This window comes from Perognathus longimembris, chromosome 22, assembly GCF_023159225.1.
Source record: "Perognathus longimembris pacificus isolate PPM17 chromosome 22, ASM2315922v1, whole genome shotgun sequence".
Classification (NCBI taxonomy): domain Eukaryota; kingdom Metazoa; phylum Chordata; class Mammalia; order Rodentia; family Heteromyidae; genus Perognathus; species Perognathus longimembris.
The window spans coordinates 9,747,047-9,763,200 of record NC_063182.1 but is presented as its reverse complement, the minus strand read 5'-3'; the positions used below and the strand labels follow the sequence as shown (position 1 = coordinate 9,763,200).

The 16,154-nt window shown below is 39.4% G+C and overlaps 1 protein-coding gene across 5 annotated transcripts in view; it reads right to left on the bottom strand.

Moving 5' to 3' along the window:
- Positions 1 to 16,154, bottom strand: part of Pde8b (phosphodiesterase 8B) — a 159,498-nt gene that overhangs the window by 77,053 nt on the left and 66,291 nt on the right. Inside the window, exon 1 of one of the 5 annotated variants that reach the window (XM_048331398.1) lies at positions 962 to 2,132. The exons of the other annotated variants lie outside the window; for them this stretch is intronic. Coding sequence (XP_048187355.1) covers positions 962 to 964 — 3 coding nt within the window. The 5' untranslated portion in view covers positions 965 to 2,132. Of the gene's footprint in view, positions 1 to 961; positions 2,133 to 16,154 lie in introns of those variants that run through there. 5 annotated transcript variants of the gene reach the window in all.

Here is a 16,154-nt window from a genome sequence, read left to right as displayed (position 1 = left end):
TTGAAACAAATCCTGGTTGAAAGTAACGCATGAGGAGTCATCAGCAAAATGCAAATGTCGACTTTTTCGGAAAAGTAGTTTTTGCTTACTTGGCAAGCCAATTAGTATTCCCAAGCAATTATTGGTGCTTGAAGCACCATTTACAACCAACAACACCCAAGTGAAACTGTATGCCATTAAAACTTCTCCACTTTGGGGAAAGCTTCGCACTGGTGTCGGATGCTCCCAGGGGAAGCTGGGCTTTTTGTGGGACTCACACCCAGTCCACAACCCCAAGAGATGTCTCCCTTTCACCTTGACCTCTGGGGCCAGTGGGAATGTCCACGATCTTACTTCTTGGTGTTTTGAAGGTGTAGGGGGTGGGAAGGGGAGCACTGTCCGTGGAAACTGTTTACTTGCAGCGTTTTCACTGAGGAAGTGCCCCCACCTCCTCCAGGATCCTGAAAGGGTATACAGTGAACAAGCTCACCAGCAGAGGCAACAGCAAATCAACAACAACAAAGGGATCACAGCTCCCCTTGGTTTCTGCTCTAAAGCTCTGCTCACCTACAATTAAGATAAGCCTCAACTTCTCGCTGTTCTCAAAGCATTAAAACATCTTCCTCAAAGAGAACCTGAACTCTGAACCCAGCACCCAGTTCCCTCATGCTCCAGCAGCTGGCAAAATGGTGTCACGTCTCTCGGGTCAGGGACAGAGAGTACTCCTGGCCTGCTCCACTTTGTGTAGAACTCCTAACCTAAGGAGATTGCCTCACAAGCAACTCACACACAACTCTTGCACTCTCCTTACAACTCTGCAAGCATGTCACAGGTGGGAGATTAGGCTTTCCTAGGCATCGGTGGTTAGCGGGGTAACTAACTGGTGGAAGTATAAATAGATCAAGAACTCAGGATTGGAGAACCAGAGACCAAAAAGGAATGGTCACAGCCTTAACTCTGAGTACCTATTTATATAACTTACCATAATGGACAAGTCAATGTCTGATCATCTCCAGAGGACTCAACTGAGCATTCAATTAAAAACTCCGTCACTGATAGCTTTTCCCACAGCCATTCCTTCCTTTCCTCTTTCCAGAAGCCACTGGCTTCTGTTTGGGAATCTGGCAGTTCTAAAGACAACATAGTCTATTTGTGAACATAGCACAGGCATTTAATTTCCCTGATAGAGCAATTGGTTAGGACTAGTCATAGGACTTGAGTTGGACCAATATATATTTATCTCAGGAGTTTGTAAAAAAAAATACTGAGAAACTGTTCTTTTTATTTTTAAATAGAAGCTCAGTGCTTGTCAAAGATGCATGTGACATCTTGACAAAATGCAGGAATGGAGGCAATACTGTGGAAAGACACCAAGACCCTCAAGACTCAAGCTTTGCCACAGGGACTCTTAGATCCTATGAGCCAAGAAATTGCCCTTTTTCTTATTAAGCAAGGTTGAGTGGGCTTTTCCCTGTGTTTAAAACAGAAAGACCAATGAAAACAAATTACTTGCCCCTTTTGGTATTTGAAAGATGTGATTATTTGTATGCTGGGTGAAGAACAGGCCACACAAACTACGGCTTCATCACCGTGTGGCTTTCCTCACCAGGGAGACAAAACAATCACATCCCAAACAACAAAGAGCCGCTTCAACCTGAGCAGAAGACAAATGGTACTACCGCAGCGGAATACGAAAACCTCTTTCACAGCTGTCTTTGGACCAGAAACACATATGGGAGTCCAGAATGATTAGAGATCTAAACAGAAGCTAGGGGGTCTAATGAACCCCCATGTCTGATGTACCAGCAAGCAGTCCCTATGACAATCACAGTGGCTATCAAAGAGTCCCCAAGAAGGGTTCCTGAGAAATCCATTTCCTGAGGTCTGGTATATTCAAATGTGATTTTATATTTGAAGGACAATTTCATTAGAGATAGAACATTTGTTTCACTTTGTCTTTTCTAGATTGTCTTGAACATACATGTTTTGCTACTGTCTCCTAGATTAAAGCATGGCTATTAAAGTCTAGTGTCCACCGGATTTCTTTTCCTTATTGGATATTTTTCCTCCAGTATCTCAAAAAGATTTTCATTATGGTACACTTATTTTGCTAGAACATATTTTAATGGTGTTCATTCTGGATCAGTTTTGTGGTACTTGTAAAATTGTAAGTAATATGACTTATCACAATGCAAGTAGTATGATTACAAATATCTGTATAGATAGTCAAATATCACATATATGCATATATAGACCCATATACACAGATCCCTATCTATACCATATATAAGTATATATAAGTATTCACATACACATATATAAGTATATATGCCAAACGGTTCATACACACACACACACACACACACACACACACACACACTATAAGACTCTGCCTTGACTATCTTCCACATCCCACACTTCCTTTCAAATTTCTTTTTTATAAATTTTTTTTGTATTTGATAGTTTCTTATTCTTTTATTTTTATTTTTCTTATTTATTGTCAAAGTGATGTACAGAGAGGTTACCGTTTCATTCGTTAAGCATTGGATACAAATTTCTTATCATTCTCTTCCACTAAAGTTTCTGTTTGGGCTTCATACCATGATCTTCACATTTCAACCTCCTGTGTAGCAAGGATTACAGGCATGAGCCACCGGCGCCTGGCTTCATCTTCCTTTTCTTAGGATATTTTTACTTTAATTTCCACTCTCTGAGCTATCAACTCTTTCTTATATCTTTACATTATCCAATGTATGGGTTTTTTTTCTAACTTGGATATAGCTTTTTACTTCATGTGCTTAAATTGTTTTACTCTCATCTAGATTATCTTGAAATATTAGATTTCAGTTTCTCTTCTGTTTTGTGGGATCATTTTTTTCCCTCCTGGATCTTAACTCTCTGTTTGTTGCAGTCTATAACACCTTCCTTCTCAGATGTTGGTCTCAAATCAACACCAAGCCCTCTACTCCCAGAAAGACAGCCCCTACTTCTCAGTATCTCACAGGTCCTTCAGAAATCACCTATCTTCCATCTGCTTCTTCCTGCAGTTCCTCATCATTGCTAGTGGTTTGGTCCTACTTGCTCATGTTTTTGAGTTTGTGGCTATACTTTAATACCGTGCTTAATAAAACATGCTGCTTGTGCATTGTATCATTTACATAACTAGTCTATCTGTTGTTATGACAGGATATGAGACTTAAAGATCTGTATGATAAAAAAAAATAACCCATAAAAGAAAATCATTTTGCCAAGTTAGATTTTATTAAAATTAAAAACTTTGCCTTCAAAAGATATTATAAAAAGGAATATAAAGGAAATCACAGCTAGTGTGTTTTTCAAAGACAGATTTGATAAAAGATATATAAAAGCTGTATCTCTTATCTTTTATTTTTATTTGAAAAGATATATTTTTCATATCTAAAACATATTAAGACTCTTAAAACTCAATATGAAGAAAACAAATAACCCAAATAAAATATAAGCAAAAGACCTGAACAATCACCTCTCCAGAAAAGACCTAATTATGGGTACACATGGTGTGCGTATGTGTGTGTGTAAACATAAAACACCCATGGATTGATAGACATATATGACTTGAGTATATTAAAAAAAAAACAAAAACAAGTGCCGCCAGGCTCAAGTGGCTCGTGCCTCCAATCCTAGCCACTCGGGAGGCTGTGGTCTGAGGATCATGAGTCCAAGCCTGTCTGCCTAGGCAGGAAAGTCCATGAGACTCATCTCCAGTTAATCGCAGAAAAAGCCAGAAGCGGCACAGTGGCTCAAGTGATAGAGCACTAGCCTTGAGCACAAAGAGCTCAGAGGCAGTGCCCAAGTCCAGAGTTCAAACCCCAAGACTGGCCAAAACAACAACAACAACAAAATGTGCTATTTCCTGTTAGTGGGAAAGAAGTGGATATTCAATGATAATGATGAGCTGGTCAACTATGATGATGGTCAACTATATGGAAAAAAATTAAGCCAGCCTCATGTACCATGACATATGTCAAAAATACTTTCAGATACATTCTAAATGAAAATATTAAAAACAGTGTAAGCAAATACTTAAATCACTTAAGGGCTCAGAAAGCTTTTGCTAAAAATAGTATCAAAGATATGAACCCAAAAGAAAAATTATGTTTTGATTAATAAAACATTTTCAAAGGAATAGAGAATATTAAAATATGAAACAAAATTTTAAAAAGAGAGCCAAATAAGGAATTGGCATCCTATTTGAATTTTTAAAGTTCTAATAAGACAGTAATAAAAAAAAAAGGCAAGAACCCCAATTAAGGAAAAGTACATGTAATTTACAAAACAAACACACAAGAGGGCTGTAAAGATTATGCAACAATGCTCAGCCCCTCTGGCAATCCAAAAATGCAAATCAAAACAAATAGATTCCAAGGATTTTTACAATGATGATCACTGGAGCTGATTATCATTGAGGGTCTGGAGTGATCTGCATTTTCACATTCTGCCAGAGGGAGAAGAAAACTATCCTAGGGACTCTGGAATACACACACACACACACACACACACACACACACACACACACACACACACACACACACACACACACACAATGTGCCTTCCTGGGAATGCTAACTGAAATGCTAAATTCCAAAATGAATCTAAAACTTTTTTGATCACAGTCCCCCTTCCTCTGTTTATACATCTGATGAGATATTTATCATGAGATAATTTGGTCGCCATACCCACAAACTGTTGGGGGGGGCAAAAGGACCCTCAGGTACAGATGCCAACCCCATTCAACCAGTCAGGGAACCAATAAATGATCAGCTGTGACGGGATACATCCCAGCACCGAACGCCCAAACCCATCTGCTACAACCAACGCTCACAGATATTTGGTGAGTGGGTGTTTAATTTAATACATCATTAAAAAGCTGAAAAAGCTCTTGGAAAATGTAAGATTACTTTGCTCCTTGGCATAAAATGTAGGCTGCTGTAGAATGAATGCTGCCAGTGTTGCTATTTGGTAAAAGGTTTTTAAATATATGACCAATCCGTACTTCCTTTCCCTGTGTGTAGCAAAGGGATACTAACACTTGTTCCTTGAAGTGGGAATCCATATTACTCAGGAGTATATCTTGGCACACTGGGCAAGTTGATAAGTGATAGGTATTATGATGATGATATCTTCTTCATTCTTTAAGAAAATCTGGACTGATCCCCGCAGTGAGCCAGAAATTAAATAGGTGCCTGACATTTTTATCTCATTTAACAAGCTGGGTCATCACAGCATAAACTCTTTCGTTAGTCTACAGAAAAAATGTAATCCCAGTACATTTGACTTGCTCTCCTAAAGACACATTTGTGTCAACTTCTAAATTATCTAACTTTGAGTCTGTGCAAAGTTAGATACAGGGAGGGAGGATCACAGAAAAGAAAATGATTTTATATCCTCTCTTTTATCATTACAAAATATCCTTCTAGACACAGACCTCATGTTTAAGGATGTTTTCTAAGAATCTGAGAATTAGAAAATCCTCTTCACCTTTCATTTTAAAGACTGTTAAATAAAGCATAAAAGAGTACATGGTGTGCCCAAGCTCACATGTTAAGTGAGCTATCACAATAGGATAAACTGAGGTTTCTGGACTGCTAGGCCAGTGATTCTTCCATCCAGCTCCTCTCTCTCCTGCTGGCAACCCTCAAAATGCTTTCCATCAGAAAAGAAAAGCATAGAATAGCACATTTTCAGATTGGAGTTTGTAGCTCATCAGAGAAGAGAGACTTGAGCAGACACCATTGGGATTCCAATGGGGCTGGCCTATAGAAAGACCAGCCGGCACAAAGAACAAAATCTTTCTTATATCTCACACACCCATCCAATTACAAGATAAAGCATGCTGGAGAACTATACCAGCATCTTGTTCAAAGTTTTAATGAGTTTAATGTCCTCTGTGTGTGTGTGTGTGTGTGTGTGTGTGTGTGTGTGTGTGTGTGTATTTGTAAGAATTGTTCCAAAGCCAAAGGAAAAATAATAGATACACAGAAGATTCAGATCCTGGGTTACCATATACAGCATTCAAAATGACTGCAGTTGCCATATGTAAAAAACTCAAAGTAGACCCTAGCCTATCACCATGCACCAAAATCAACTCAAAATGGATCAAGGACCTCAACATCAGACCCGAATCCTTGAAACTACTGAAGGACAGAATAGGAAAGACGCTAGAATTTATAGGCACAGGAAGGAACTTCCTGAATAGAGTCCCAGAGGCACAACAAATAGGGGAGAGACTCGACAAATGGGACTACTGCAAAATAAAAAGTTTCTGCACAGCTAAAGACATAGCCACCAAACTAGAAAGACAGCCAACCATATGGGAAAGGATCTTCACCAGCACAGCAACAGACAAAGGCCTAATATCCGTCATCTACAGAGAACTTAAAAAACCCCTCCAAACCCAATAAACCAATTATTAAATGGGCAAAGGAGCTAAAGAGAGACTTCACAGGAGAAGAGATAAAAATAACAAAGAAACATATGAGGAAATGTTCAATATCCCTGGAAGTAAAGGAAATGCAAATAAAAACAACCCTGAGATACCACCTCACTCCAGTTAGAATGGCCTATACTCTGAACTCAGGCAACAACAAATGCTGGAGGGGGTGTGGGGAAAGAGGAACCCTTCTCCATTGTTGGTGGGAGTGCGAATTAGTACAACCACTTTGGAGAACAGTATGGGGGTTCCTCAAAAAGCTCAGCATAGACATACCCTATGACCCAGCCATACCACTCCTAGGCATCTATCCCAAACTACAGGTCTCAGGATATCAAAAAGACATCTGCACATCCATGTTTATCGCTGCACAATTCACAATAGCCAAAATATGGAAACAACCCAGATGCCCCTCCACAGATGAATGGATCCAAAAAATATGGTACTTATACACAATGGAATACTACATAGCGATTAGAAATGATAAAATATTGGTATTCGCAGGAAATGGCCAGAACTTGAGCAAAAAATGTTGAGCGAGACAAGCCTAGAACACAGAGAACTAAGGGGCATGGTCTCCTTGATATATGACTGTTGGGGTGGTGGGTGGGGGACAGAAGAGACCAGGTCTGCGAAACAAAAAACTTCTTGTCAAATATGGTATTTTCCACAGGTTTGGGTCAGCGACCTTACATTATGTATCTAAAACCAAACAACTACTAAACATAGAAAGGTCTAAAATAGACCTCTCAGTGGATCACAATAGCTCAACAGCTATGTATATATGATCATATAAGACAAGGATAAGCAAACTCTATTGTTGATGTTATATTTAAAGTGCTAGGTGAATTTCCTTTGGCGTACACCACATGGCTACTGTATATGATTTTGGTACACTGGGTATTGTATATATGCCTACCTCATCTAGGGAAGGGAAAGAAAAACGAGGGTGTAAGATATCATAAGATATGTACTCACTGCCCTATTATGTAACTGTACTCCTTTTGCACAACACCTTGTCAACAAAATTTAATTAATAAAAAAAAAGGACTGCAGTTAACATGTTCAAAGAATTCAAAGAGAAGATACAAAAATGTTTTAAAAAACTAGGAACTATTAAAAATCAAGTGAAAAAATCAGTACTAAAAATACAAAAGCTAAAATTAATCACTAAATGTTTTGGCTTATAAAGCTTTTAGGCACAGTGAGAGTAAAGAGTTGGGGAACTGGAACAGGTATTAGGAAAGTCATATGCACATAATACCACTTGGAAGAGGATAAAACAGAGACTATAGGTCAGAAACAGTATTTGAAGGCAAAATGACTAAGGGTATTTCAATACTGAAGAAATAAATCAGTCAGGAAGAGTACATAGAAAGAGTACATAGAAAGAGAAAGAGTACATAGAAAACAATACCAAGGTGCATTATAGAAAAACTCCTAAAAGCAAAATAAAAGTGGAATAGCTAGAGGGAGGAAAAGCAAGTTGCTTTCAAGGAGCAGTAATAGTAAGACTGACAGCCCTCTTCTTAGCAGAAATAATGGGAGTCAGAACACAATGAAATGGCATCTTCAAAGTGCTAAAATAAAACATATGCTCTATACTTTGTGAAAAATATATTTTGGAAATAATGAAATAAAAACTTGCAGATAAACTAAAACAGAGAATGTGTCACTAGGAAACTGACACTAAACAAATATGAAAGGGAGATCTTGAAGCTGCAAGAGAATGACCACAGCTAGAGGCTCATAGGTAGAGAAACTCATGAATATCCCTGGAAAAGGGTGAATATGCAAGTAAATATAAATAAATAGAATGTAGACAACAATAACACCTTCTGGAATTTAAAAATAAATAGAAGTAAAATGCATAACAACAAAACCATAAGATCAAGAGGAAAATAACTGGAACGTAATTAAGTATTCTAGGATCCTCCTGTTGTTTGGGAGAAAGGTAGAGGAATGAAGCTAACCAGTTAAAAATATTTTTTAATGTCCATTCATTGCAAAGGGAATAATAATGAATGCAACTAACAAACTAATGGGGTATAGAATAAAATACTTACATTAATTTTTTTAAAAGATAAGGAAAAATGTTGCTGCTAGAACAGGTAAGCAAAGTAGAAAGTAAGAACATTAAATAAGATAATAGCATTAAATACAAATATAATTACCATTTTTAATATATATGAACTACATTCCTCTTGAATAAGAAAAGAATAACGTTTTAAACCACCAGTCTCTTCACTTATAGCAATGATCTACTCCAGGAAAAATAAAATGAATGACTCCTAAGAACACTGCAGAGTGAACACATTTTGGAGGGGATTAGGGAGTGGAGAAAAATCCAATATCGAATCACCCAGGTTTTTTGTTGTTTTCTTTTGCAGTGCTGAAGATTGAGTTCAGGGCCTTGTGAATCGTAGGCAGATACTGCACTGAGCTTTACTCCCAGACTGGTACAGGTCCCCAGTTTTTCAGTTTTACCATGAGGACAGGCCACAGTCACAGTACAGCTTGGGGTGACCAAACTCTGAAAGAGAACGCACCACTGATCTTGCCTACAGAACCAGAAGATAGATCCTGGGCAGCCAGAGATAATCAGGGAAGAATCCCAGCAAGCAGGTAACGAGAGAAAGAGAGATCCAATTTGGTACACAGACCCCAAGAAGCCCAGGTAAAGATTTTCACACATCTTAATGAACTATGTCCCACCTCCATGACCAAGTGTTCATAGTTTGAGTCTAATAAAAAATTAACTGCCTGTGTAAACAAGGCAAAACAAAGCGAAGAGTCTCTGCAACATAGCATTCACAATTTCTATGATATAATCCCGAATCACTCCACTTAAGAAAAATAATGGGCTGGGTGTTGGTGGCTCACACCTGTAATCCTAGGTATTCAGGAGGTTGAGATCTGAGGATAGAGATTCAAAGACAGACTGGGCAGGAAAGTCCATGAATCTCTTATCTCCAATTAACTACCAAAAGGCTGGGAATGGTGCTATGGCTCAAAATGGTCACTAGCCTTGAACACAAAAGCTCAGAGAGAGTGTCCAGACTCTGGGAGTTTAAACCTCAGGACCAGATATTGGAATTACCAGACAAGAAAAGGTCAATACTTCTATTATAATTGTGCTCAATGAGATAAAGAAAAAAACGCATATAACAAATGAAAAGAGAAGATATAATCAGCTAAAAATAGAGAGCACAAGAAAGAACAAATAAGATCCCTAACAAAAATAAATGATAAATGTTTAAGGAAATGGAGCGGGGTACCAATGGCTTGTGCCTATAAGCCTAGGAGGCTCAGCCTATAAGCCTATAAGCTCAGGAGGCTGAGATCTGGGGATTGCGATTCAAAGCCAGTCCAGGCAGGAAAGTCTGTGAGACTCTTCAATTAATTGCAAAAAAAAAAAAAAAAAAGCCAGAAGTGGAGCTGTGGCTCAAGTGGTAGAGTGCTAGAGACCTGATCAAAAAAGCTTCAAGCCCTAGGACTAGCACCAAAAATAAAATAAAATAAAAAGTTTAAAGAAATAGACATTCAAACTATCCTGATTTCCTCCTTTCACACTTTATTCCTGCATCCAGTCAGCATGCTATTCTCATTATATATTAAGGAGTGTCACTGAGAACAGCCAAAAAAAAAAATCTATCACAAATATTGGTCTAGAAAACAAAAGGAACAAATGGAAATCCTCAGATTGAAAATAAGATGCTAGAAATACTTGCTGTATAGAATTAAGAGCAGCAAAGAGATGGAAGAGGAAAAAGATTATGAATATAAGTTAGATGAATAAACTTATCCAGTATGAAGATGAGTGAAATGATAGAAAAAATAGAGAAGGGTAAATAAGAACCATCAGAAAATCTATTTTATCTAAGTTATTACAGAAAAATAAATGTAAGATGTAAAGCAATACCATTTGTAAGAGATAATATAGACCACCGTGATAACCAAAGATTTCTTGGGCAATATTAATCCTGAATCAACCAAACTGGGGCCATTCTGAGGAAGACAAGGTACCAAATTATTAGTCCTCAAAAATAAGAAGAAACTGGGACAGGCCCAAATTGGAAATATGGTGACACTATCTAACCCTTAGGAAAGTACTCAACCCGGATGTACTCATATATACACTAAAAAATGTGTACAAGAATTTTCAAACAGCTTTTTTTTCATAATATCCTCAAATGGAGAAACACTAAATGGCCATTAACTTTGGAATGAAGTAACTGTAATATAATAATGCAATGAAATACTGTATGGCAAGGACGTGAAATACTGCAAAATACAATATGGATTTAATTCTCAACATGTGTAATATTAAGCCAAAGAAGCCAAATCTAAAATAAGACATGCTGTATTATTTCATTTATATAAGATTTACAAGCAGGCAATGCTACTCTATGGTTTTATAATTCAAAAAAATGGACAAAGTAATGATTGAGAGGGCCACCAGAGGTTTCTGAGGTACTCATTCTATTTTTTTTAACATGTGGAATAATTATGAATGTGTTCCCTTTGTGGTAACTCATGGTTTTCTAGTTGAGTATCACATTTCACTTAAAATATTTATCTAAAGGAAACCTAAACCTAAATATAACATCTCAAGCTACAACAATCTTGGAAGATATACAAGGAAAATATAGATGACCTTGGAAATAATTGTGACATTTCAGATATGGCAACAAAGGCATAACCCATACTGGAAATTATTAAGTAGTTGATCTAAAATTTAAAACTTTGGTTCTGCAGAAAATACTGTCAAGGGAATGATCAGACATAACATAGAGTGAGGAAAATACACATATGGATAAAGATCAGGACCATTTAAAATACATAAAAATTTCTTAAGACTTAACAGTAAGAAAAAGAACAACCTTATTTAAAAAAAAAAAACACTAAATGGATTTAAAAAGAGGTGGACACCAAAGAAGATATATCAATGGCAAATAGGCTTACAAAAATATGCTCAAACTCACGTCATCAGGGAAATGCAAATTAAAACAAGTGGAACAACACTACATGTCTATTAGAAAAGTCCCCAAACTTATATCACTAACTGCTGCCAAGAATATGGAGCAACAGACATACTCATTCACTCTTCATGGAATATAAAACAGTACAGCCATTTTGCAAGACAGCTTGGTAGTTTCTTACAAAACATACTCTTATTACATGATTTGCAATTGTATTCCTTGATATTTACCAAATGAGCTGAGCACTTAAAAGTCCACACATAAAACCTACACACAGATGTTTACAATAGTCACAAAGGCCAAAACTTGGAAGCAACCAAGAAAACCTTCAATAGATGAGTGGATAAATCTAGACAAAAGGACATTAGTCAGTCCCAGGACATAATGAGCTATCAGACCATGAAAAAAATAAAACTAAAAGTGAGAAGGCAGTGTGCAAAGGCGAGCTATATAAATTGTGGAGATAACATTCTGGAAAAGGCAAAACTATGAAGACCACTATCACCAATAGGTAACGCTACTCAGTGGTTACCAGTAATTCAGGAGAGGAAGAAAGGAATGCTCTAGATCAGCAAAACTATCTGCAGGGGACTAAATGTTGGATACAGGTAGTTCACATTTACCACCAAAGCTGAACCTTAATGTAAAGTGTAGATGGGGGAGGAGGGGGGGAGGGGAGGAGGGGGTAAGGATGTATGAGTGTGGGTATATCAGCTGTAACAAATGTACTACTTTGGTGAGGATGCTGACAACAGGAGAGGTTGTACATGTGTGGGACAAGGATATAAAGAAATTGTACTTTCTGCACAATTTTGCTGTGAATTCAAAACTACTCTAAAACGTGAAGACAATTAAAACCTGTTTAGTGCTTACTTAAAAAGATGCAAAAAAGTACCTGTATTCTTCTCATTAACAATATATCTATGGTTTTTCCTCTAAAAAGTTATTTAAATTGCATGGAATTTAGTAAGACTCCTACTCCCAGAGAATGTTCTTTGTGTCGCAGACCTGGGTTGGATGGTCTGAGCCAGAAATCTTGCAGCACAGGAAGCCCCAGGAAGCACTCCCTACGTCAGTGTAGGGTTTGAGGCCCAATCCTTGCAGCATTCTTTCCGCTGGCATTTTTAGAGTTTCACTGACAGAGATTCAAAATAGCCTTGTCCAGGCAGCCCGTGACCTGAGGCTGAGCTCTAGTAGCCATGCCTAGACTATACTTGGTGTCACCAGGCAGACAGTCCTAGGTCGCCAACGTGTCTGAGTCTGCTAGACGTGGCTCCACCAGAACTCAGATATACTGTCAGGGAAAGCGACTCATGACCCAGCAGCCTTTCCCTAGACTCCAACTGTTGGTGGCTCGTATACACAAATAAGTGCAGCCAGAAAGAAGGAAAGGCTTCCTTGCAGTACAAGGTGCAAATCCTCTCCAGAATGCTCTACGGTCTGACTTCCAGCCAAGAATATTTCATGATCCCTCGTGGCAAGTCCTGCTTGGGCTCCTGAGTGCTGTATCCCACTCAGAGAGTCGAGAAGCACCTCCTGGCTGACCCTGCTCAGGACAGTGCCTCCCACAGACGGGCAGGGGAAAGAAGCCACGTGGCCAAGCTGGAGCACAAGGCCTGCCATGCGGCTGCCACAGACAGATCTCAGGGTCACCTTCTGTCCACAGGGACATCTGATCTAGAGAGCGCTGGCTTTGTAGCCAGACTGCTCACCATGGCTTACAGCTGCCCAGCCTCCTTGACAAGGGACTTTAGCCCACTAGTTATCAGATCTCCTTCAAGTGCAGTATCCTCATCTCTGTGTTAGATAGAAGCCCCAATACCTAGAGTTGTGGTATTAAATAGGGAAATGTAAAAAGGCTTTAGCAAAGCACTTGGAACGCACATTACTCATTTCGTATCACCGGCCACCCCACAGCCCCCAGAGCTCAACGAACTCAGGTCACTCCGTCCATATTTCTCTCTCTCAGACAGTGTAGTGCTCTCACAAAAGGGAGGTACAGGGAGGTTTGACAACAGACAAGAGAAACCAATGTGACAAAGGAAAAGGAATGGGATTAGAGTCATGTGGCCCCAAGCCATGCATGTTGGCAGTCACCATTAGCTGGAAGAAGCAAGAAAGAATTCTGCCACAGAGCCCTCAGAACAAAGCTGGTTTTGCAAACGCCTAGATTCTACTCCAGAAATAAGACCTGTATTCATCTCAAATTTCTGGACTTGCAGATTTCCGGTTTTTGCCAAGGCCGCCTCTGAGCTGAGGCTGAGCTCTAGAAGTCACGCCTAGGTCACACTGTCACCAGGCAGACGGTTCTGCCATCTCCAGCTTTTCCGAGTCTGCTAGACATGGCTCCGCCATGGACTCAGATGCACTGTCATGGGCGACGACTCATCACCCGCCAGCCTTTCCCCAAACTCCAGGTGCTGGCACAGCCAATACACACAAACAGAAGGCTCTAGAGGGTACCAGAGAAGCCCAAAATAAGGGAAGGGCGCCTTGCAAAGGAGGTGAGAAGGATGTTCTGTTATTCTATACCAGTGTTATTCTATACCAGTGATGGATGGTAATTTGCTAGAGCAGTATTTAGTAACTAATATGAACAATTTGAATCCTGGCCAATATCTAGGTACCCAGACAACAGATACTCAACTTGAGCAAAAGATTCCAACAAGATCTGCTCAGTGCCACGTCCATACCAGACCCAGGAGAAACCGGAATGAAACGGGGGGGGGGGGGGGGGTGGTGGTGGCGTGTGTGGTAGAGGCCAGCGGGAACTGGAGCTTTGGCTAGCACTGAGGCCTGTAGCTTGGACAAACATCCTACACACCTCGTTTACAGCAGCAAGCACAACCCATACCCACCACAGGCGAACCTGAGATGACACAGGAATTGTCCGCTTCAGCCAGAGTGGGCCCAGGCTGGTCTTCTCAAAGTGTACTCTCTGCATGGGGCGGGTCTGAGACCCATCACCCAACAACAAGCAGATGAGGACAGAAACTGAGAATAAGCACTTAGAAACTTACAGTATTTTGGCATCACTATGACATTTGAGGAGATATAATTTTGTGGCTGCTTACTCGTCTAATAAACTATGATGGCACTTACACTGTATCCCTTTATAAAGAAGCCACTTATTCTAGTAACTTATTTTCATTGTCTATCAAGTATTAGGTTATAATAAGTTGAAAGTTCAACACAGATAATACACCAGTAAGACTCTCGGCAATGATGGAGAAGACACTGCAGAAGTTGGGCAGGGGAAGGAGGAGTAATGGCACAACTGTGATTTGCCAGGCCTCCCAGAAGAAGACTTGCATATGATGCCTGAAACATGCAAAGAGCAGGCACCCCAAGACAACACAGCATACTGGCTGTGGGGGGTCCTGAAGTGGCCTAGCAAGTACACAGTCCCCTCCTTCACTCTCAGAGCTATGATGCCATGCACAGATGAGAAGGAACACACAGAAAGCTCCCAAGAGTATGGCTTTCCTCACAACACCTGTCCTACGTCCTCAGGCATATTCTAGTCACTTGAACTTCCTTGGTGGACCCAGAGCTAGGATGAATGCTATGTGGCAGGGCAGAGTTAGCCCAAATTAGACATGGTCCTACCTGTAGTGTAGATAGAGGAAATGCACACCAAGGAGAGAAAATGACCATGATGCTACACTAGCCCTGTTGTTCAAGGACAGTACAGACATTCTGCATCTGCTTTCCCACCATGCCTCTAGGTAGCCCCACAAGGTCAAGACTGGCATTCCCATTTGTCAGAAATTCCAGCTGGCTTGAAGAGGCTTGCAAGGTGGATTAGTGTAGCATCCCCCAAAGACCAGGTTTTAGAAGTAAGGCCTGCATTCTACCTTTTCACCAACCAGCTGGGTATCCCTTGTGCTATTATTTAACTCTCTGGGTCTGTTTGTACATTTGTAAAGCGTGGGTGTTAACACCTGTACCGTAAAATTCTTGTAATAATTAAGTAAACAAAGTCTAGAAAATACTTGACACAGTCCCTGGCCCAAAGCACACAGCAGAGCAATGCACGTGTTCTAAGGACAGAGCCCTTTCCAATGCCCACTGCACAGATGGGAACTGGAAAGCTGGAAGCAGAGCCGCATTATAGACCAGTGGGATTTAAAGAACTATCATCTAGAATGCCATGAAGACAAGATACAGCATGAAAGGAAAGGAATTGCCTTGAGAATAGCAACTCTTGTTCCAGTCACACCCTATATTTACAATGTAATAGGAAATTATCCTGCTTACAACAGAAGTGATCAAAGAATTGTAATTTAGAATTAAGCAATTTTTATTTTCTAGGTGATATCACTACTGAATCTAAATTCCCTCTCCTTAGCTCTGTTACATACACATCCTCATCAAAACTCCACCTAACATCAGCATTTAGTGAAATGTGACATAAAAATAAAATTATAAATGGAACAGTTTAATAATGCAATTAAAATAGCTTCATAAGGCGGTATATATTCATTTTAGTTCAGAAGCTTCTAGTAATTAAAGTACTAAACCAAACCCAGTAACAATAAGGGGTAAATTAAATCACAAACCTTCCCTAATGTTTATTTCATATTCTGAATGAAGTTGAAGCACTTTTTGGGATAACTAAAATTAGCATTTATCAGAAAAAGAGAAATGAAAATGATAGATTGTTTTTATAATGTGCTTTCAGTATTGCACTAATATGTAAAACTATTCAAGATTTTGAAAAA